This window comes from Megalops cyprinoides, chromosome 5, assembly GCF_013368585.1.
Source record: "Megalops cyprinoides isolate fMegCyp1 chromosome 5, fMegCyp1.pri, whole genome shotgun sequence".
Classification (NCBI taxonomy): domain Eukaryota; kingdom Metazoa; phylum Chordata; class Actinopteri; order Elopiformes; family Megalopidae; genus Megalops; species Megalops cyprinoides.
In genome coordinates, this window is record NC_050587.1 from 6,115,760 (window position 1) to 6,140,678 (window position 24,919).

A 24,919-nucleotide genomic window follows, 5' to 3' on the forward strand; every position below is an offset into this window, starting at 1 on the left:
AAAGAAAATACAAGTAATTCTCCTCGATTTTCTATGGCTCTACCAAAACACACACACACAGAAATTCAGTCATCAATAACAATTTTATTTCCATAAACCTGGTGGATGCCATAAACACTGGAATGTACTACTATACACTTGCTATAACAGTGTATAAACAAACAGTACATAAACAAATATAGTATAAATTTAACTACTAAAACCAGTCTTGTAACAAGTAATCAAAAATGAATCACAGAAAAACTTACCCCCCTTACTGTTAAAGGAAATACAAACATTTAACATATCAATCATATCACTGCAAGGACTTACAGAACATTACTATATACTACTAAACTGATTTAGAAATGAGGTTGCAGAGGACCTTCCTCTGGTTCCAAAACAACAAAATGAAATCTGACAGAGTTGTTCATAATAAAATGATCAATCATCCAACTCATAATGGTTATACCACTTACAGAAGAACAAATCAAATTTAAAGTAGAAAATCTAGTGTAGGTGAGTAATCCATTACCACACGTTACTTAAGTACAGACATACAGAATGAAACTGAACTCTAAAATGATCTCTGAGAAGCTGATGAACAAAGCATTCATTTAGAAATGAGGTCACAGAGAACGTTCCTCTGGTTCCAAAACAAGAAAATACAGTGTGATACAATAGTTCACAATAAAATGATCAACCAACCAATTCATTCAACTGTTGTACTACTTACAGAATAACAGATCATTTAAAGTGGTAAATTTAGTGTAGGTGACTAATCCATCACAAGAAATTACTTAAGTACAGATATAAATCTTTCATTCATTCATTTACCAATTCAAAATGCTCTATAGGGAAACAGGAATATCTTACAAATACACACTTCAGCACAGTGTGTTTCAGCTCCTTTATCAAATTTTGCTTCAGACAATTATGGAGAAGGAGCCGCAATGAGTAATGAATGTGTTGAATGAAGCCAGTCATTTTAAAGAGCTGAATGAGTATTGACAATCTGTATTGACAATCTCCTTTTTTCATACAGACACTACTAATTCAAGCAATTATTTGTAAAGATTTTTGTTAGATACCAAAGGGTGAGTGTCACCAATAGTCTAAAACCTGGACAGTCTCCCCAGTGAAGCCAAATACAACAAAAACTACCAAAACAACATTCACTTGAGTCGTACTATTACAAAGTCATGCAAAAATCTTGCTGAACGTACTCAGCTCCATAATGTCGGCAGTGCATTTATTATTACAAGTTTCAAACATAACAGGGATGATGACAGAAAGGAAAGGATACAGCACTGATAATGAAATATCACTGCTGATGCTACAGGTCAAGCTTCAGTGATTTTGGGTTTGATTTTGAGCTTTGACGGTTGGAGTGGTTCTGGAATGTCCCCTCAGGGTCACTCGCTGGCACCGTCGATGACAGAGCTCACAGCGAAGGCTTCGGACTCAGAGCTGGTCTCGCCCTCTTGCTTGGTCTCAACGCTGGCCAGGGGGTTGATGGACAGGCAGGATGGGCCAGAGTCATGGCCATTACTGGGAGTGAACACTGCAAGCACACACAACAACAGCACACACTCGCTCCAGTCATTTCTTATTATATCTTAACCTATCAAATGTAGTACTTGTCTTCCTGTTTTGCTTTTCAAGCTGTTTCAGCACAAAGTCACAGTTGTGGTAATAACCAGTGATCCTGATTTCCACAGTAAAAATATGAATGCTTTAAAATACATAGAGCATGAACAGCACTGATCCAAAAACCATCAAACACACTGTTGCAATAGGCCTATATACTACTCCATACACTTTTTTATAGGGCACTGTCTGTCCATGTCACCATCTTAAACAAGAATTAAGAGGAAATTTAGCATTTTAAGTTTTTTGTGGTAAACATTTCTAATATTGCTTGCACTTACAAAATATACTTTATATTACTGTAACAAATAAATTAATGCTGTCCCCTGAAAGTCAACGAGTCGAATCATCTGTCGGAGACCCGTCAGTCAACTGAGATTCTTCAAGGCAAGCAGTGTTTTTTTTTTTTTGTCAGTCAGTGTGCATTACAGTAACAGGATAAAACAGATAGAAGCTTACAAAAATGCACAGGGATAACATTTCAATGGGGAATCATAAATATACTTTTATAATCTAGCAGGGCTAGCTGGCGCACTTGCTAAAAAAAAATCACAACATGCGCTGGTGGTTAACTGATGAGAGAAGCTGAAACCTGAGGTGGAGTGGTTGGTAAACTAGGCTAGCAATAACCATGTCTCAGAAGAAGTCTAAATTATGGCAGCATTTCGAACTTTTGAAGGACAACCCTAACAAAGTTAAAAGCAAGCTCTGTATGTAAGAATCTGCTTATCATTCAACAACATCGAACATGGCAAACCACTTGAAACAAATTGCAGCCATTCTGCAATTATCTGGGCAGATTTACAATACATGTAATGCAGGCAATAAGTCTAGTTATGAGGCTAATTTAAAATACATGTTATGTGTATCTCTGCTAGGCCCATCCCACGTACCGTGGTGAAGATGACCATGGCTCGTCTACTTCATCCTCACATCCGAGATTAACCCAGAAAACTCTAGATTTGAGGCCCCCACTCACAGAGACACAGAAATGAGCAATTACTGACAGCATCGCAGATTTCATTGCACTAGATATGAAGCCTGTGAATATTATTGAGGGTGCAGGATTTAAGAAGCTAATGGAAACTCTGGAGCCAGGGTACATTTTCCCTAAGAGACACCGCGCAGTGATGGTAAAATATGACACAATGAGAGAGGTGGTTATGGAGCAAAACCGCAGGGTTTAAAGCAACAAATATTTCTGAGTCTGAAATGTTTTTTTTTTTTGGGGGGGGGGGGGGACAAAATTTAGCATTACCACAACAACTTTAATTCAAAATTGTACAACAAAAAAAATACATTAATACAAATTTGTATCACCATGCTCAAATTAAAAGTTCTTCCTTTTTTTTCTTAAATGCTATTAAAAATGAAGAGTGCAACTTCAATAAAAGTTGGTCGAGTAGCAAGATGCTGTGTTACAACTTTGTCTAAGTCGTCATCATAGAATCGGACCATTATATTGAAAATTCTGTCCATGTTGCAGTTTGAGGACTCCTCAATGTTCTGTGAAAACATCTGTTTTGACAGCTTGTGTGCTAAACATTGCCTAATGTGACAGGCAATGCCGTGAGTGGATAGGTAGCTGGCCTCTGTATTTGACACGCTATGTTTGGAGAGTGCAGCTCTGTCCTGTGATATTTTGCAACGTCAACTAGCGCTGGCGCTATCCTGAAAGACAGGTCATGTTCCACTATAAATGTGGACTTAATGATTGCACATGTGGTCCTGGATGGATGAAGCGGCAGCAGCTACAGTGGCCACAGCACAAACAGCTGCTTTGTGGGAGGGATCTATATCATGCCAAGAAAATATCTTTTGCCGCTTGTCCCATACTGTATTTTTTTCCAACACACGGCGCAAAGCAGCTCCCGGGCTCGTTTAATTTGTGACAACGTACGCTGAACGTTTGTCCGTCATTACTGTTTTCATCTAGCCAAACCTATCTATTTATTTTTCAGCCCCTGTTCTACTGTGCTTGTGTCTGCCCCAACCTGCACAAGTAATCAACTGATACAGTCCCCGCATATACTTCCTGGCACCGCCTCACAGAAAGTTGAAACTAGTTGCCGATTGGCCACCATTGGTTAACACTCATCATAAAATTGCATTCTGGTCTGGTAATATCAGAGCCAGTATACGCTAGTAATAATTCATTACCTGATCTAAAATCTGTGCATGCCGGATTTCCGGCGTGGGGCCAGAGATCTTTAACCCATGCTACCGACATTTGGACATCACAGCAAATGAAAGCTTACATGACAGTGACTGTCCATTTTATTACAGATGACTGGTGACTGGAGTTGTTCGTTTTAGAAACAGAAGAGAAAAGAGATGGGATAGAGTCACACCACAGCAAACATTGCTCAAAGACTGAGCGAAGTCATGGATGCATATGACACTCCAGGAGAAAAGCAAGTGGCTGTCATACATGACAATGCAGTAAACATGGTTCTGTGCTCAGACGTTAACTGGTGATCCGTCCTGGGGAACTGTGCGAGGGGTTCGTTGCGCGGGGCACACATTGCAATTATGCATTAATGCGACCCTAAAAGAGGTCTGTCACACCATAGCAGCTACAAGGCATCTGGTTGGTCACTTCAAAAAAAGTGCTGAAGCCACAGCAGCACTTAAAGAAAAGCAACTCCTACAGAAAGTGACTGAACACGAACTGACCCAAGATGTGCCAACCCGCTGGAACTCCACGTTCTACACGCTTGAACGTCTTGTGGAACAGAGATGGCCAGTTACCGTGGTGCTGTCAGACCCTGGTACCGGCAAGAGGGCCGACCGAGATTTAGACATAACAGCGGCCCAGTGGAGAATCGCAGAGGACATCGTTTCAGTTCTGAAGCCCATGGTCACTCTGACGGAGTTACTGTCACAGGACTTAAATGCTTCGTTGTCTGCCACTCTGCCTATGATCATCAAAATGAAGACACGCCATCTGCAAGTGCGCGAGGATGACAGTGCAGCCACTAAAGCACTGAAGGGCAAGCTCACTGCAGAATTTGACAGGAGGTGGGAGCTGACAGGGAGACTTCAAAGCAGTATATATATGCAAGCCGCAGTTCTCGAAAACCTCTCATTCTTAGAGGATGTTCAACGCGACGAGGTATACAAAACGGTGGCAAATCTGGCCGAGATTGAGTCTCAAAACAGTGTGCAGGGCCCAGCGCAAATGGAAGGCGAGGACAGCAGCGCGGAGAAAACTGAGCCTCCTCCGAAAAAGAAAAAGGATGACAAGGAGAAGGAGATAGCCATGCTGCCGATGATGTCAACTGATGAAGAACAAGAAGAGGAGGGACTGTCACTGATTCAGAACGAAATGAAGACATACTTGCAGGATCAAACAAAAGTTGATGCGGGGCCACTGAACTGGTGGAGAAGAAACGAGGACCGCTATCCAAAGCTGTCCAGAGCAGCCAAACGTGTACTCTGCATCCCCTCCACGTCCACACCATCGGAGCGAATACTCACAAAGGCCGGCTTCATCGTTAACAAGACCCGAAGTTCACGTCTCCCAAGTAATGTGGACAAACTAGTTTTCCACTCCCACAACATGGTTGAATCAAGGTTGAATAAGATCACTGCATAACATGGGGAAGTAAGACCACTCATGTGCCTTGTGATTTATATAGGCCAGGTCAATCATTCATTTTAGACCTATTAGCTATTTGTTGTGCAGGAAAAACAGACTTAAGACAAACATTTGCTTTTTCATCTTAAAGATTTCAAATCTTAAATTGCAAGTGTTTAATTTGTTTATTTATTCGTTTACACTTAAGATTTATTTATTATGTTTAATGAGAAATACAGTAGCCTAATAAGCCTATCCTGTTGAAGATGAGAAGTTATTATTTCAAAGCGGATGATGCTGTGAATTTATTTAAAAATTTTCAGGCCTACTGTTTTTATTTTCATCTAAAAATAATTCCAATCTTAAATAATTTCATTCGTTAATTCATTCTTGTTTAGATTTATTTATTAGTTTTTATGTTTAAAGAGAAATAAAGAAGTAAGCCTATCCTGTTGAAGATGTCAGTTATTTTATAGTGGGCAATGCACTCAATTTATTTATTCATTTGTTTATTCATTTACACATTGTTTTTAATGTTTAAAGTGAAATAAAAAAACATAGGCTATAAGAGCTTGATTTAAACAGAAATACATGTGTGCTGCCTGTCTCATTATTCCAACAAATCCATATGGTAGACCGATGTTATTATTATTATGTCAGCAATTCAAATTTTGCATCATATGCAGCTGTCTTTTATTGATTTTTAAATGCTCAAAAATATGTTCCCATGACTCTGTTGCATTTGACTATGTTAATGTGGTCGAAATCATCACTGAAACTCATGCCAATGGATTTTCTAATTGCCAGTCTATATGAAAAAAAAAAGGAACAAAGTCGAATCTTCATATTGAACAGTCAAATCCGATTTGACTGACAAAATTCTCGAGTACAGCCCTAAAATAAATATATTGCTTTAACTTGTTTAACAGGGCATACACTGAACATACTGTTGAACTAGTTCAACAAACAGAAATTTTGCATTTAGATATTCTATATATTATTTGAAGATGTACTTTTGAATGGAAAATTGCAAGGATAGCATGAACCACCCTGCAGACAGAGCAGCAGATTTACACATGACTGCCTATCAACAGTCTCCAAACTAAAATACACTAGCTGAGTAAATTACCTATTGTTTATGTAATTTATTTATACATTTTATATTTCATGTATTAATAATATAATAAGCATAATAACATGCTGCTCACATGTCATTTTTGTCTGCAGTTTTGTTTAGTTTTTTATTGTACATTTATTTATTCACCTTTTTTTAAACAAATGTGAAACATACATAAAAATATTTTGAATATGTGCCCCAGTGTCAAAATGCTAAATTATCTCTCCACCAATCAATATATTTAAGAATGAATATATTTTATAGCATGTTTGCATAAAATAAACACAAGGTGTATAATCTGTACTGTACTGTGTTCACATTCTTTGCGTATTGTCATACTGCTGATTAACGTTGCCTTCAGTAACTGTTAACAATAGGGAAAAATATTACTATATTTACTTTGTCTATCAGGTTATGAATCAGGTAGGATGTGTAAATCCAAATGACTGGGTTTCTGACCTTTCTAACCTCAGCAAATCACAGAGGAGTTACACCCCCCAACATTCCCCTTTCCTTTCCACTGTCTATCACAGATATAATTAAGAAGCAATGAAGAGGAGTCATTTTTCTCCTCATTAACTTTCTGATTGGTTTGGGCCTCAGTATTCTGCTGTCCTGCAGTTTGTCACTAGCTCCAAACAGGCCGATCGTTAATACCAGTGTTTGTGTAGCTAACGTCCCGCTCTTTCCATGGTCACATGTACAGCAGTGACTCACAGGCCCCTGGATCACGTGTTCCCATGGCAATTCCCTTTGTATTCATCACAAGGAAATCTATGATGTAATTAGAAAAGCGCACTGGTGGCTGAAAGGTGAAGCCATTCATTGGGAGCTAAATTACAGACTGCCATGTATTCAACTGACAAGCTCAGTGTCAACGCTCTGTAGGGTTCGATTATCCCTACAGGACCATTTAATACAGATTACTGCCCAGAGGTACAAATACATGCAAATTGTCTCTCTATTTCTATTGACCTTTTGCTGTTAACACAATCCACAGCACTAAACACCATACCTAGATACAGTACACCAAAAAGAGACAGTTTCTTTGAACAAGTACAATTACACCCACGTTTTACGGGATACATTAAATAATATTTATTTTCACACACCACCTATTAAGTTCACAAATGCCTATCTGTATGGCTAACAAGACAACTATGGCCCTGGAAGGTGAGATATTTCCACTTCTTGTTCTATCCAAACCATCAACCACATAGTTTGATCAACAGCTATAATTAATTTGTGCAGATGCTCAGTGCAGTAAGATTATTAATTTGTGCAGGTGATAGCATGCTCAACGCACTAGGTACGCTACAATTTAGATTAAAAAATGTTTCATCATTTAGGGAACCACAAACAAAAAAACATTAAAAGTTTACTGTTTGCCTAAATCACATCATTTCACATCTACTTCCTACACCTAATATAAGCATCACCTCATCCAAGAGCTTGTTTGCAATGCTATGATAAAGCTGGAACTCAGCTAAGTCATAAAAATGGTACTTAGCAACTAAACATAAAACATCAGAGTCTGGCAATCTAATACATCTGTAAAGAAATGGGTCAAGTTAGCATTAGCCTTAGATTCAACAGAACACAGCCTAAACAGCATGATACACATCCAAAAGACAACATGATACAGAGACCCTCTACAATTCACAGGACAGTTAGCTACCTGGCATCAGTAGCACCCCACCCCGTGTTAGCTAGTATCAGTAGCGCCCCACCCCATGTTAGCGTGTTAGCCGCCTAGAGCCACATATTCACATGAAATACTGAAATGTTTAAACAGTGTCCATCTGCAGAGTTGGGGGTGGGGTATTAAGCTGAATACAACCCTCGAGAGCGATGGAGGTTCCTTTAACAACAATACAATGACATAGCCGTCTAGCTCAAGCTCTAGCATTGGCAGGACTTAATGGCCCAGAAAACAGGGGAACGGCAGGGGACAGTCGTTCAGACAGCTGCAAACTCCTCAGTCAATACCGCTGGCAGAGACTGATGCTAACGCTAACACCACAGCAAAACATATATAATCACACTGGTTCAAGGCTGAAAACAGTTAAACAACCACCTTATCTCACGGATACGAATATTATCTAACATAACTTGTCTATGATTTTTTTTATTGGGCAAAATGTCATTTATGATATAAGATAAAAAAATATCAACTGAATACTCACTAAGAGTACTGGACAGGAATAGTGCCCCTGTATGATTACAAGCATAAATACCAGACCTCTACCGAGTATGTTACTCGTGCACACATTTGAGAAATCTAACATTAATAGCAGAGCATCGAAATGTCATAACAAAGGTTTCTAACAGTTCACAATATAGGAGGCACTATAGCATTACATGCATTCAGATTTCTTTTATTCTAAACTGATATTAGGAATGAAATAATATTTCAATTGATTGATACTATTTCCAGTAATTAGCCACTTTCAACGTATTTCATCAATAGTTACATATAGTCTTTGTATATAATCTTTATAATTTTATACTGACGTCTTTGTTTAGCTCATTATTATTTCATATTAAAGTCTTTGCTGGCCAGAGCAGCAGCTGTTCTCTGCATCGCGAGAGGTGACTCCATCCCCATTATGGGCACATTTGGCGGTGCGCTCAGTGGCCTGTGAGGGCTGACAGGCAGTGTGATGGCAGGGTCAGAGGCTAATTAAACACATAACAACCTCTGATCCTTCATTGTTAACTAATCTGTCCTGGGTGACAGTGTGTGTCTGAGAGGCGCAACGAGTCGGTGCTCAACCATCACCTCTGATACCGATCAGGTCAACCCTTCTCAGAATCTCTGCACCTTTGTGTGCTGCTTGTCATCATCTTAAAACATTGAGAATTAAACACTTAGACATAAAGTCTATAAATGACATTCCAAATAAATACAGAAAAAGTACATAATGACTACAGAAATATATGACATGTCCTCACTGGGTAGCAGTGTTCATGTCTGTTCTTTTCCTATCCACTACTTGCATATTACTGCAGAGAAACAAGGTGAAAAATGGCAGGAAATTTCAGTCTGTGCAGGTGGATCCCACACATATCTCCTGTAGTAAAGACATCTGGCTCTTTCTTCAGCTGACAGCCCTTTGAGACTAGACAGCAGGTACATTGAGGACATAAAACACATAAAATGGGCCCTTGTCTGTTTTAGCTTCAGGCAAGTGCTAATGGAGATGTTGTACATCACATTACAAGAGTACTTGAGCCTGCAGTAAGCAATTACCCTGGTATTTAAGCAATCCCAAGCACTGCAGCAGGGTATCTAGTCTGGCAGTCAGTTGTGGCAGACAGAATGTCACAGCAGAGTTACGAACTGTCCCCTGCAGTCACGGTGAAGTTGCACATTGAATAAGAACCAGCATGTGGCCATTTATGTCCCAGACTGCTGCTTCTTCCTCCTCCACTCAGAGCATTTACAAGCTGCATGCAGACGCCTGACAATATACACATAACTATTTCTGAACGATAATTTTCTGTCTGTCCATTCATCTACATACTGTCTGTCTACATACACATATGTTTAGGTGTGCTGCATTACAGTAAGATCCAGTATAAAATGTCCAACAACCTTTTCAGATATCTATTCATGACCTTTTCATTTCATTTCAGAATGAAAACTGATTGGTCACAAACTGCCACAGATTGCAGATTCAGCCAATCATCATAGCCCAAATTTCCATACACAGTTCATCTCTGAGGTGAATAACCATCCACACCTGGCTTTTAAATGAACACTCCATGCAACCTGGGTAATCAAAGTTTATTTATCATTTTTCAATAAAATCCCCTAAAATACTTAACTAGCACATTTTTTGCCAGTAAAGTTTTCCAATGAAAAAACACTGAATGCAACAACCCTCATTCCTGTAGTTGTGTACAGCTATAAACTATGAAGTTTATGCAAAAGAAAGGAGTGGTAGTTACTTGGAGGCACAAGCATTTCCTGTTAAATGCACTCTGCTTCCTCTACATGATGAGTATTCTAAAACTGGAACCGCTCCTGTGGCTGGAATGGAATGGAAATTTCAGTTCGGACAGAGAGAAAAGCTTTGGCAATCATCAGAAACACACAGGCGCAGGAACTCTGCAACACTTAAAAAGAGTGTGTAATAAACATTATTGTTCTGATCACAAATGAAAGTAAAAACTAAATCTCATTATTGCCAAAATGCTGACTCGATCCAATTACCCAGTCTTTTCATAAAGAAGTTCCATTTTGTAGAGAGTCTGTAAAATGCACACTTTACTTGAACTAAAGCCACTGGTCCAAACACAAGAAAACTAACTTTGACCAAAAACCAACCAAACAAAACACCCGCTGTCTAATATAACACTGAAATTCCACCATAAATCAATGCAGGCAGCTGATGTGGGTGGCTGGGCGCTCTCTCTCCTGGCGCAGGGCGGGGTGATATACCACCGCGCCGCCTCCCATTTGCGATTTACAGCGAGGTGGTGCCGACGAGCTCCCCGCAGTAAACACGGCGCAGGGGCGTATTTCACAGCCAGCGCCTTTATGAGGAACACTTCGCCACCCCGCCATGATGGATGCACACGGACGTGTGACGAGCTTCATCACCGTTTGTAAATCTTAACTGTTCCTGCTCAGTAACTCCTGAGGCAGGGGGCTGGTGGAAGGACGCCCGCGCTCTGCTGAAGGTTATCTGGCCCTGCCTGTGGCCCGCTGCAGGGGGAGGAACAGAGGAGCTGTAGGCTCTACGGAGCATGTGCACCCCAGCGTTACAGAGGTGCGCTCTGACCTCATCGCTGTGGTAATACTGTCCCACTGTAAGGTACAAGATTCTTTATGCTGTCCCAGTAAGCACAAAAAGACACAGCATAACACCTGGATCCCTGGACCTGTGTGCACTGTGTTGCGTGCAGGTCTCAATGTTTGATATTAAAATAGGGATATTTTAAGATCCTCTTGTTTGGCAGAATTATTATATTTTTTACATTACATTTATAGTACATTTATATGTAGGACTTTTACATTGTCAAGGGTACAAAAGTGCATCTAATAACATCAATAACCAATATTAACACTGATACTAATATTTAAATCACACTGCAAAATATTCCCAATATCTAAGAATTCAAGCTCATCCTGATCCTGATCTTGTCACAAATACACAGGAATATACATAAGTCAGGTGTCTAATTTTCAAAAAAATCATTGGGGTACCCCTTGCAGAAATGCTGCTTTTAGCCTGTTGTGAAGCAGACTGCTATACTACATGACATAACCTTCATACTAGACACTGGTGCCTGCTTTGTTAAACTAACAATTCAGACCTACACACAGCCACAGACACATCTCAACACACAGCAATTTGCCAAATTTTCTAAGTGGCCAGCATGATGGGAAAAACCACATTCATGGGGAGTGATGCTGAGTGCCGTCCTACAGAGACATGACACACGCACCATGAGACAGCTAATCGGCAGTGGTGTTACTGGCTGTACCAGGCGGGAGGATAAAGGGAAGATAACGGCTATCTCTGGCAGTGACAGGCTGGCCAGCCACACAAGGTCACAGCTGGACCTGGTTCCAACGCTTGCGTCCCACCATGCAACGCTGACTCCTACACAGACCGATTCACGCTACAACTCTGTGGCCCTTTACCGCCATCTTCGGTCAAGCTTTTGTTCTGGAACTTTCATTTAATGCGGCATGTCATTAGCAAGAGAGAACTATTCAATTCATTTTCAACAGTAAAAACAAATGCAACCTCATCCACAACCAAATTAGAAGTTAACTAAATGAGGTCTACAACCAAATTATAGATTAACTCTTGAAGTGGTGGTGTCTTGACTAACTCCGGCACTCATCGTTTTATATTTTAAAGTTCTGATATTGCAGATGAAATGTCTAAATGATGACAATAATTTCAGCATTTGAATGTAGCTTGAAAAATGATAAAATGTTACATTAGTTGCATAAGTATAAAAAATATATAAAATACACAAGTGTTCTCATTTGACCATGATATTCTAGTAACTGGCACTTACGTAAGTGTTAAATGTCCAGTTTTCCGCCATTTAACAATCACACAGTACTGCCAATGTTTTCAGAGCTCAGACTCCACATTGAGGAGTCAGGAAGAGTCAGGCTGGGGGAATGCAGAGAGGAAATAGTTTATTTTCTCCACATTTCCTCCATCACTTATGGTCACTAAAATGACAAACACGTAACTACTCATTCATTTTTTTTTATAAACCAGTAAAGTAAAAATAATATCAAACGGCTTCTGAAACACATATCACTTAGTGACTTCAAATGTCTCCAGGTCCGGGGACAAAATCACTAAGTTCAGAATGGTGCCCACAGCTTCTGTACTGACTTTTGGTGATTGACAGTTCATAACTGGCCAGCGTGATGGAGACAGGACCACCCAGCCCACAGGTGCTTTTGTCTGGTAATGGTGCATGACCAGCTCTCCTGATGAGCAGAGGGGAACCCTCATGGGCCAACAAAAGGAACCCACAAGAGAAACTGGTAAACAGCCAGCGGTGGGAGAACAGAGCTGTGACCCCCTTCCCCCCCGGCAGGGAGGTGAAACCTTGCCATCTCCCTACGGCTGCTCTCCCTGTGTAAGCACCCACAGGAAGTGCACTCATGACACTATGGCACCTGTTCCTACTGATGGTTATAACAGTAAATATAAAACACTTATCACTTTAGATTTCCATGCTAATGTATCAGCACAAATTCGGTGGTTAGCAAAAGAGCAGGAAAAATAAAACATCAACAACAAATCACCACAGCACCCTTACTGATCATGCTTTCCCACAAGCAGCCAATAACAGCTTCTTCACTGTGCCAGCCCCCTCTCTCATTCCAAACCAAGAATGTTAATAGGCTCCTACTCATTCCCTTATTTCACTATGTATTTATTCACTCATTTATTTTAATGGGGCTCTGGGTTTTACGGCATGCAGCTCCTACACGTGTACCTGTCCCTGCTCTTGATGTCGTCTGGATAAAACATTATGGGCCCAGGAGAACCCAGGAGAGCTCAGGGGAGCCTAGGAGAGAACAGGGGAACCCAGGAGAACCCATGAGACCCCAGGAGAGCAGGTGCTGCTCGGTACTCACTGGTGGCCTTAGGCTCGGGGAAGGTGGCGTTGTCCTCCAGGGTGAAGATGGGGGGCACGCAGGCGGGGGCGGCCAGGCCCTGGCTCAGGTAGGAGGCTGCAGAGTAGTATGAGTGCATCCGGTACTGGGGGGAGACATGGCCGGACAGGCAACCCTCGCTGCTGGGCATCTGCACACATAACCGCACAGCAGAGAGATGGAGGTGAATATGGCGCCCCTGGTTATCTCATACAACTGAGCCTCCCTAGGCAAAATCCTGAGTAAGACATCATTAAATATGCTGATGTTACTGCACTGGCACACCGCAATGGCAGCAACCTTCTATCCCACCACATGCACTTGGGATACAGTACAATACAATAATGAATTTAATAAAGTTCAATAACTCCAAAAATACTCCACTCTCTAAGGGACCCAAACATACAAGGCTGAATTCGTCTGTGCTTACCTGTCTATTCAGCCATATACTCATGAAGCTAGTCTATGCTGAGGAGTCAGACAGGCAGTGCTAGATGTGCTGAGGCCTGACAGGTATTGCTCTGACTCCATGAATGAACATATGGCAAACAAAGGACCATCTTACAGAGGTATTCAGTACAGAAGACACACATGTGAGAAAAGAATTTATATCACACTATTAAGCGCACATAATGTGAATTACATATTTATCCATCATAAAACAAGGATTTTAAATCAATACTCAGCAGCTACCAGAATTAATATACTTGACTCAGGTGTGCTAACAAAGTAATTACTGTGGAAGCAAATTTAGATGAATATGCATTTTAAGAATTTAAATTCATGGTATAACTTATGAGAAAAAAAACTATACAATGTTGAATAATAATAAAAAAAAAACAACAAAAAATACAACAAAATGGGACAAAAAACTGAGTTCACTTACAGGAGGTCGTTCTAGAATGACTCTCCTCAGGTGAACTTTATTCTTCCTTTCAAGGAAGCCGAATTGTGCCAAGCAGCTCAGCGCTTTCAGTTTTGCTATTAATTTGATTTCTGACAGCAATACGTCACCTTTTATAGTCCACACCATCACTCTTCTCCCTGACAGCTTTATAAACAGTCATTTAAACAATACTGACTCCTGTGCAGCTTGTGAAAAATACAACAGAAACTGAAATGGAATTTTGAAATGTGAATAGTATGCTCATACCTAACACAAGAGTGAAATCGTACTCAAAACACAAACCTCTGCTGTCTGTCACTGCTCTCTTTATTAGAGTCTAGTAAACCAAAGTCTGCAGCAGGTAAACCCAACCGATAGAGGCAGAAGCTGTTGCTTTTGAGGTGCGTTTCACTGCGGCCTGCTGCTGTGGTGCTGCCGTGCTCCATCTCCTGCACTGGCACACGCCTCCATACCTCCCCGAAGGCTCTTATCTGGCACCATCGCGTCTGGGTGCTGAGCGCCACCCTTATATTTTCACTCAGCACCTGCATTAGGGCAGGGCCCTCTCACTGCCCCCAGGGGCTGGAGATGGGAGATCAGATACCCCTCACCCACAATGCCCGCGGATCATGGTTTATGCAGCACCCCATCGCCCGACTGCCACTTCACCAAGCGAGAGAGTAGGAGAGAGAGCAGGGAGCCCGCACACTCCTCATTCACGCCCCCTCAGAGCTTAGAACTGGGGAGAGATGGCACTTTTATTTCGCAATGAGAGCCCGCTCTCAATCCATGGGCGATTGACTGGTGGGCTTGTGGTTGTGTTAGCGGTAACCCCTAGTCACAGGGTCACTGCTGCTCTACGGAGCTCAGGCACAAACACACCGAGGTGATCGGTGCTCTGCTGTTGTTGCTGGGACAATTCAAATCAATGTTTTTCAGGTTGCTAAAACAACCCAATATTTGGAACATTGTCATGAGCAATATTTTAAACTTATCTATCTACACCACGGCATTCCCATGACAACCATTATCAATGATCTCACACATTCTCGGACAAAGGAAAAACAATGAATACCTTTACTTACTTGGGATAACAAAGTGAAATGACCTCTGCCTCATTCTTGTAGGGTTTGAATGAATGAACTCATACAATTTTCTCCACCACAAGTTTTTTTTTTTTAGAGGAAACCAAATTGCAAATGAGCCTTGTGCTAACTTCTGAATTAATCAGTTATGCTGTAAGAAGGCTTCAGAATAAGCAAACCTGCCAGAAGAAATAGGAAATTACAAATTAAAAATGTCAACTCAGCTGCTTTTCAAAAATGAATGGACACAGTATTAATTTATTAGCTTCAACTGCTGCGTGTCAGTAAAACATAACGCACCATCAGGTAGAAATATGAAAGTGAAATTACATATCTGCAAGCGTGTTCATTCCTCTGTCCCTAACGCACACATGCAAACACTCATAATCTGGAACACTACTAGAATCCCTCAATATGAATACTCAAAATTTTTAACATATTTTTTTACGTGATGACCACTTAAAAATAAATGAGTAAATATGCTTCATACTAAAAAGACAGCCGATTGTTTTAGACCTTCTGTTTATATTGAGACAATATAACATCCATTCACCTTCAGAATACTTTTAACTGCAAACAATTCACGTCTCATTTTTCAATAATTACATTTTGAAATTCTGTATACAACAAATTTAGCTTGCTGCTTTCACTCCTCTGTCCATGCAGATATTTTTAGGGATTCTTAGCAATGCACGTTTACACGCATTAATGGTTCCTGATTAGATATATAAGAAGGCATGGTTCTTCCTCCTGTTGCTACACTACTGGATTTTCTGAAGGGCACAGACTGGATTCTAAAGCTGCACCACTTTACAAACCAATTAACCACAATACCTGACCTGTGTATTATCAACAAAATGTACAGTGTTTAAGGTGACTAGAACCAGTATATTGGGGGGGGGGGTTACTGACATATAGAGGTACTGAGGCAGAGACAAAAGCACTTCAGAGAGGAAAGCCCCAGAGTATGCTGGTGCCTGGGGGGTGGAAAAATGTTTATGGCCCAGAGCACTGGACCGTGAGCCCTCAGGGTGGAGCAGGGTAATTACGCGTATGGGATCGGGGTTCAGGGGGCTCCCTGTAGCGGGGGGAATCGCGGTTCCGGCTGTGGGGAGCAGGGAGGTGTAAACAGCATGTAGAGGTGTAGAGAGCGTGAAGGCAGCACACCTCGGCCGCCAGTCGGGCAGAATGGTCACAAAGCCACTGCTGCCGAAACGGGAGCCGACCCCCTGGCTGAGCTGGCCTGGTGGACAGGAACCCCCCGTTGGTGGCCTGGCGACACACTGCCATCCTCCATGCGGGTCCTGGCTCCCTTGCAGCTTCACAGCACACACAGGAACACGCAGCTCTGACTGCGTCTCACCTCCTCACACCTACTCTGCTTACTGTTTCACTTGGTCTCATTCCCTACCTCTTACCTTTAGTTACGCCATTTAACATCTTCATTACATACCGTTTACTGCCTTTGAAGTGTTCAGAGACTAACCTTATTATCCTCAAACTGCAGCAAAAATGAATAAAAGATTTCTATAGTCAGTACTTCTGCCATCAATAATCAAATGCAAAGGCATCAGGTCTGCCAGTTCACTGGCCACATTAGGGGGAGGAGGAGCAAAGGGGCTACTGCCCAGCTGCTCTTTTAAACAGAAAGTTTTCCTTCCTTATGGGAGCAATGAAAAGATTTAATTTACCCAATTTAAGCTGTTGGAGAACAGTCTGGACTAAGATGATATTGACTAACTGTTTGTGTAAGCACCTGATACTGCTGGTAGTTGTACAGGTTGCTGTAGCAGGTCGGGTAGCGGGAGGGCTGGTAGAAGTTGTAGTAGGAGGCGTCCACTACCAGGTCAGACATGCCCTCAGACAGCCCCTTGCTGGTAGACATTGGGCTGGACGGCAGGGTGGGGCGGGTCCCTAGAACACAAGGCGTAGGTCACATGAAACCATACTGGGAGTGCTCCTAGGAAACACTAACATTATCCATGGCACATGTATATGTATTTGTGCTTCCCTGGCATGATCTTAAGCTCACAGTCCTTTTGGTATCTTAAAACTTCCCATCACGACATGTAGGGCCATGTAGAGCTACAGCTACAGACTAAGGATGCAACTACATCCCCTGCCTAAGATATCGTTTCCTCTGTAAAACATCAGACACAGTAGCAATACCAGTGCACAACATTACAGACACATGCTTGAGCCCATTTTAATTTATTTAAACATATGATAAAATTAACTTAACCAGAAGAAAGTATGTCTGTTAAATCCAACTCAAGGCTGACTTAATGCCACCATGACTTCCAAAGGTTCCAAAGGGCTTCTTATTTATTAAGGAAGTGAATGCAGCTTTAGTCTGGTAGTCAAACTGCTATGCTGACTAATTAACTCTGCTCAATTTGATCTCTACTCTGTCACAGATCCTTTTTAGGCCTGAAGAAGTTCAACCTGCCGAGGACAGTGATGGTGCACTTATACACTGCCATCACAGAGTCCATCCTCACCTGCTGGTACACTGCTGCCACTGCCAAGGACAAGGGCAGACTGCAGCATATCATCCGCTCTACAGTGAAGGTGATTGGCTGCAATCTGCCATCCCTCCAGGATCTGCACGCCTCCTGGACCCTGAGGCGGGCAGGAAAGATTGTGGCCGAACCCTCCATCCCAGACACTGACTGTTCAAAACACTACCCTCCAGCAAGAGACTGAGGTCTCTCAAGACCAGGACCACACATCACAAAAACAGCTTCTTCCCTTCAGCAGTTGAACTCATCAACAAGCCCCCTGACCCCCGCTGACACAGACTCTGCCCCTAACCCCTCCTCCCCACCACTGACGCATAAAAATGCATTGCACATCTGTTACACTATGTCTGCATTATTTAAAACGTTCAGTCATGTCTATTCTGCTTTGCAAATCTAATATTTTATATTTCAATACTCAGTGTATTTTCTACCTCTTTTAATATACTTTATATTATATTCATAGTATTACTGTACATTGTACAGCTTTTGCACAATTTATTTTTTTCTTGATCTTTCTTTGTTTTTCAGTACTTGTTGCTCTTATTACTCATTGTACTTTAGTGTTGTATTTGTATGGAGCACCATCATACCAAAACAAATTCCCTGTTGTATGGAGCACCATCATACCAAAAAATTCCCTGTAGGGGCAATTAACTAAATTCTGATTCTGACGTACTAGTGTCTAATTTTTCATCAAATAATAGCTGGAACCACCACAGATAAAATGAATAACCTGTTACAAGTAACCTTGGATAAAGAACCTGGAATTTCAGGTTACTGAAGACATCCCATTAAAGACAGCCATGTGTGTATGAAACAGATCTCTGTGCACTTCATGGTACAGTGTCTGGCACAGCACACGCTTGCTGGTGTGAACAGCGACCCATCACCGACCCAGCATTCAGAGATATGACCGAAGGAGACCCCAGAACCCTGTCAGCGCAAAATCAACGGGTGCTGAGATCCTCCTGTACCACTCTGTCACCAAAGTCGGGCCCGCCTTCGCCGGGGCAGCCTTGACCCATCTGGTATTCCACTCCTGGGAGTGCTATCTGCATGCCAAGAACAGACTGTTTCTCCCACCATGCGAAACCTACGGAACGATGAAGAGATGGCCCAACTTGGCACTGCACAATCGCTGCCCTGCAGATACGCCAGCACTGCAATAATGAAAAGCTGTTCAGAGTTCTTCCCTGTCGCCTCCTAATTTTTCCCCCTGTAGAGGCATACTGAAAAACGAGGAGGCTCAGGACACAATGTGGGAATACGCACATGTGACACGGATGAGATATGCGATGTACGGTACCAGTCAAAAGGTTGGACACACCCGATTAAGATAATGGGAAACATGCATTCAAAGACATTTTTATCTAAAGACTTATGCTTAAATGCTTGGAATTTGTTTCTCAGACAAATATAAATAGTGAAGTTGATGCGTACGTATGAATTTCTTTCCAAAAAAAAATTAATTAAAAATTTTTTTTTGGCTACTTTGAAGAATTTAAAATATAAGATAATTTTGATTTGTTTAACACTTTTTTGGTCACTGAATAATTACATTTGTGTTATTTCACAGTTTTGATGTCTTTACTATTACCGTAAAATGTGGAAAATGGTAAAAATGAAGAAAAAGCCTTCTATGAGAACTTTTGACCGGTCCTGTACATATTTGGTATACACGTAAAATAATTTTAAATGGCTATCATTTCAGTCCTCCACGTGCTGTTGGTTGCAAGTATCATTTTTTTCTATTTCTTGATTCTTTAAAAGCCAATCAATGTCTTCACCACTTGAGTACATTTTTACAGAAAAACCTTTAACTGTGAAGTCTTAATAAACCATTTTAATGAGACAATACAACCCCCAGCGGCTGGGTTACAGAGGATCTATTGAGCAGCCTGCGAGGGAAGCTGCCCAGCTATGTATTTACTGCATCCAGCATCCAACTATACACCACGCCTAGAGTTCACTCAGAGTTCAACATACGGATTCTTTCCAGGAAAAATAAAGCTCTCTTCTGATAAATACACTAAATGCTAATGGTAACGGACATTCATTTGTCACAGAACAGTGTTTGGTGCCTTCTGAGTAATAGCAGTAATTAATGAAACCAAGGGCTTAGAAGGAGGCCCCCTCTGAGCTGTCACTGTGGGCAGAGTGCATCTTGGGCTGGAGGCTCATCCCCTCACATGCTCAGCTACAGAATACACACTGTTCCTGTGCCTGGGATTTTTCAGGGGCATGCATTAAAGATTAATTTATTTTAAAAGCTAATTCTACAGCTAGTTAATCCCACAAACCTAACGCATCTGCAATTAACAATGCAGTTGTGTGCACTTCTATGCTGACATCAGTAAAAGGGTTCATGACCAGGATTGCTCAGTGAATCAGGAAAAACACGTTTTTGATAATCTGTATCTTGGAGCCACTTATCAAAGAACTTCTTAAACTCAACTCCCAGCCATCGCTGTCAGCTCCCACAGCCCCGTCACCCTGTCAGTGAATCCATTCTTTTTTTTTTTAAATCATCTGCTGGTGTGTCTCCCCCAATATGCTGATGTCATTGGTTTTCAGTTTCACCATATTCAATGTTATTCTTAACCCCTATTTTTGATATTTTGTTATGTATTTGTTATGTTAACTGTAACTGATGTAATTTGTCATCTTAATGTATGTCAGTCTTGGTTTGTGATGGAATTTGCAACTAGTGACAAACTTTAATAAAGGGAACACAGCGAAACCACACAAGTCATGTAACACTAGATCTGACATCAACACCCATTGTACATCCCACCTCTGTTCTGTTAGGGTCCGCCTGCTTCTGATTCCCTAATGCTACGTTCAGACTGCAGACTTTAATGCTCAATTCCCAATTGCTGCTGAGATCTGATATTTTTGTCTGACTGTTCACACTCATCTTTGAAAATGTCCTGACATCAGTGTGAACGGACCTATATCCTTAAATGTCCTGCACATGCATATAAACAACAAAAGGCGTCACGTGACACAGACAGAATTATAACGAGGGTAACATGTCACATCAGAGTGACATGAAAATATCTTGGGCCAAGTAATTAAACACACTAAACACTGATTTGAGTGTCAGCACACAGGTTGCATGGCTAGATAAACACATATTCATGTGGCCCAAAGTGGGGCTGAAACAAGAAGTGACTTCACTTTGTTCTAAAAACATCCAAACTGGAAAAATGAGAACTGGGCCACTTTCAGCTGCAGTCTGAATGAAGTTTATGTGACATGCTAGTTTGTTTTGGGAACTCACAGAAACTACTTAAGCAAACTCATATCAAACAAGTGTTTGTAGTTTGATCTTAACTTCCGGGATTTTTGGGTCTCATCTTAAAGAAAGAACTTCCATGTGGGACATTATTGAGTTCAGTCTGATATTCACACATGGTTTCTCAACCCCCACAATTATTAAGTGTCAAAACAAATCCACCTTTCGGTTCTTCCATCACCAACAATGTGCCTGCACAAGATGTCCTCCAAATTAAGCAAAAGAAATGTATGGAACATGAGACATTCAGAAGAAAGCATTAATAAATGGTTTGTCAAGAGCTTGCCCTTTTCAGCATTTTTCCACTCTTCATTTAGATACAGGATAGTGTTGGAATCTCCTTTATGAGAAATGACACAGTGTGTACTCAGCACATTTTGTTGTGAATACAGTGTGCTTCTCCAGTATGCTGGCAGTCTTTGTCATGCTTGCTGATATGGAGATGTCTGACTGTGCAGACATATGAAAAGCTCTGGGTTGTGCTTGACTGTGCTAAGGTGTGAACAGCCCTGGTTTGTGCTGGGCTGTGCTAACATACGAAAAGCTCTGTGTTCTGGGGTGTGCTCGGTTACGGGTCTACCTGTGGCGGAGGGTGAGGTGGCAGAACTGCTTGTGGCCGTGGGGGACTTCTCCCCTGCTGAGAAGAAGGAGGCCCTGTCCTCGCTGGCCTCATTCTTCACCAAGACCTCTGTGCTGGACAGAGAGACCAGACTGCAGATGCCCATCTCCTCCTCCTGCGCCTGCTCTCTGCGCAGTGCTACCTGGAGACCAGAAACAAGGGGGTCGCAACATTGGACATGGGGGGATGGGAGTGGTATTAACAACACAACATCTGCTACAGGTCACTTCATTGTAATGCCCCCACAGGCGATAACACCACTACGCTGCACAAAAGTCACCAATGGGTAGTATAACTTGAAATCTGACCCTTTCATGTAGCATGGTGGTTAAAGAGCAGGACATGTAACTGAAAAGTTTCCCGTCTGATTCCCCATAGGGGCACTGCTGCTGTACTCTTGGACAAGGTACTTAACCCACAATTGCCTCAGTAAACATCCAGCTGTATAAATGGATAACATGTAAAAGCTGTAACCTGTGTAAGTTGCTCTGGATAAGAGCATCTGCTAAAAGCTAATAATATAATGTAAATTACGTTCTTTTCTCATATGTGTGACTATTACTGCCCACTGTCACTATAAAAATGCTCTGTCATTCATCTTTACAGGAAGGTTTGACACATGTATTAGGAACAGACAGATGCTCTGACTGCTGTGTGACATACTAACAAAAAGTCATTTCTAAAATAAATAAGTTTGACTTTCTTTCCATTTAGGTTCTACATAAGCAATTAAATTAATAATGTTGGCAGTACTTGTGTTTACTTTATTGTACAACATTTGTCATTCATATTCTTATCGTTAAAAATTAAATTTTTGACTATCAAAAGACATATACGTCTTTGGAGAAAACAGAGCAAGTCTCCTTGTTTGTGTCATAGTAATACACATTAATTGTTACAGTAATATACATTAATCTGTAGTGTAGTTAGCTACTCTCTGCCTGACACAATGTACTCCTACTAGAAATGTGGTGTGTGCATATATACATATATGGAGAGAGAGAGAGAGAGCTTGTCAGCACTACAGTAACCATAATTATAGTTACAAAAATTCATAAGGTTCCTTCATGGCACCACTGAGAAGTTTAGGTAACTGGAGCCACAGTAATCTGTATGTATTCTGGAAGAATGTCACAGATGTGGCCCTGTGTAACTTATTTTGCCGCAAGAATGGCAGTATTTCTACAGTGTTTATTCTATCTTTTGTGTTCCGTTTTTTCAACAGCTTTCACATGCTCCTCTCAGATTTCGCAGTTATCACTTACAGTCCCTCAGCCACACAGGTCTGGTCCCAGACTGCTTAGCAGAGTCCCCGGCAACACCAAGCTTTGCTAAATACTGCCGTAAAATGCAATTTTATCACGACATCCAATCGGGTTCAGGTTTGATATATTTATTGTTCATACTGTCTAGATGTGTTTAGAAATTTTTTTGTTACTCGAAGGTCCAATGTGGCGACCAAAATGATCATGTATGACTTCTCACGGCATTCATTTATTAAACAGTGGCCATAGTTACCGGGGATTGAAGTCAACTATAAATTTCAATCCCACGTCTATACATAGTAATAGTCATGCCAAAAATGGATTTTGAATTACTTTTGTCATTCGGGCATTGAGATACTGATCAGGCATGGACTCCATATGTGCTCATATTCATAAATTGAGACATTTAACTGGAAATCGCGTATTATTTTTTGCAGTCTGTAATTCGCCTTTACTCTGGCACTAGATGTAGGCTATTATACACCTGTATACTTTACACACTGTCCATTACTGTACCAGGATTACTGTTTCATGGCCACCATAAACCTCACGTCGCTGTTAAATTACATTGCTTTAAAATAACAATTATGGTCTCAAAATAACAATTAACGAATCTGGCTCACTTTTATGTTTCTCGTGCATTTGAAGAGTGCCCTAGATTACAACAGTCGACGTGAAATGTGCGGCGATCACATTCAATTTTGACATACAGTAGTCTATTTAGGTGCAATATAAATCAAGAATTCTGCTGTGTTAACATTCCGGTACAGAATTAGTTGGACTTTGATATAATTGTTATATTGATGCTGTGTTAGGAATATTTTCCAATCTGTCATGATCACTACCCTGTCTTCATTTCAACGGTCGCTGACATTCGTTACTTCAAACCACTAACGTTGGTCAGCTAGCAGGCCAACAGCCATTAATTAGTTAGCTACAAATACATAGTATCCGTTGTCTGCTTGGTAAAGTAAACAATATAACTTTAACTAAGTTATTATGGTAAACAACAGAATTTGTAACCACCTTACACAGCTAACAACAGCAAAATGTAGCTGATCGTTCCTGCTTTGGACATGAACAGTACCTAGTGTAGCTAGTTAGCTAACAATTGGGTTGAGACATGGCTATCGTCGCTAGCCAACCTCCAGCTAGTTAGCAAGATACCCAACTATTGTACACATAAGCAAGTCACAAAGATGTTATTTTGCTTTAGATACATAGAAAAATAAAACAAGCAAATAAATAACATGCAATCAAATGCCATTCACGACAAATGACCGGGATTAAGTGGCCCCTACCTGGGCTGCCATGACTCTCTGTCGCTCCGCGATCAGTTTACATTTCTTACAGAGGCAGTCTCTCCAGTTGCAAAATCGTTTGTGTCCCTTCAATGGGGACACATAGCCATGGTTTCTACACCGAGTACATCTGGGCGTTCGGGGTGGTTTCTTGCCAGGAGGCGAGGGCATGGAACCGGCGCTTTCCAAGGTGCGCGTGGCCTTCGCTTGATCGCCGTCGCTCATTTTCCGTGGAAAATCGTCACCGCAGTTGTCGAAGGGGACCTTCAACTGTCCAAAAACAACTTTTCACAAAATAATAAACAAAAGGAACGAATTGCTAGTCAAGCCCAGTGGCGTCAACAGACGGCTGCCTCCGCTATTTAATGCTGTGATGACTTGTTGCAATGTGAAACGCAACAAGTTTGCATTATGCCTCGGACCTCCCCTCGGACCCTCCCTCCTGGGACCCAGCAAAATTTGAAATATTT

At 41.3% G+C, this 24,919-nt stretch overlaps 1 protein-coding gene across 1 annotated transcript; it reads right to left on the bottom strand.

Moving 5' to 3' along the window:
• Nucleotides 1-1,372: 1,372 nt before the first annotated feature.
• On the bottom strand, nucleotides 1,373-24,674 carry dmrt1 (doublesex and mab-3 related transcription factor 1). The gene is made up of 5 exons (XM_036528162.1): nucleotides 24,450-24,674; nucleotides 21,845-22,025; nucleotides 17,201-17,358; nucleotides 13,456-13,624; nucleotides 1,373-1,543 (listed from the first exon to the last, which is right to left on the bottom strand). The coding sequence occupies exons 1-5, from the start codon at nucleotides 24,672-24,674 to the stop codon at nucleotides 1,395-1,397; spliced, it is 882 nt and encodes a 293-aa protein (XP_036384055.1). The 3' UTR covers nucleotides 1,373-1,394.
• Nucleotides 24,675-24,919: the final 245 nt, after the last annotated feature.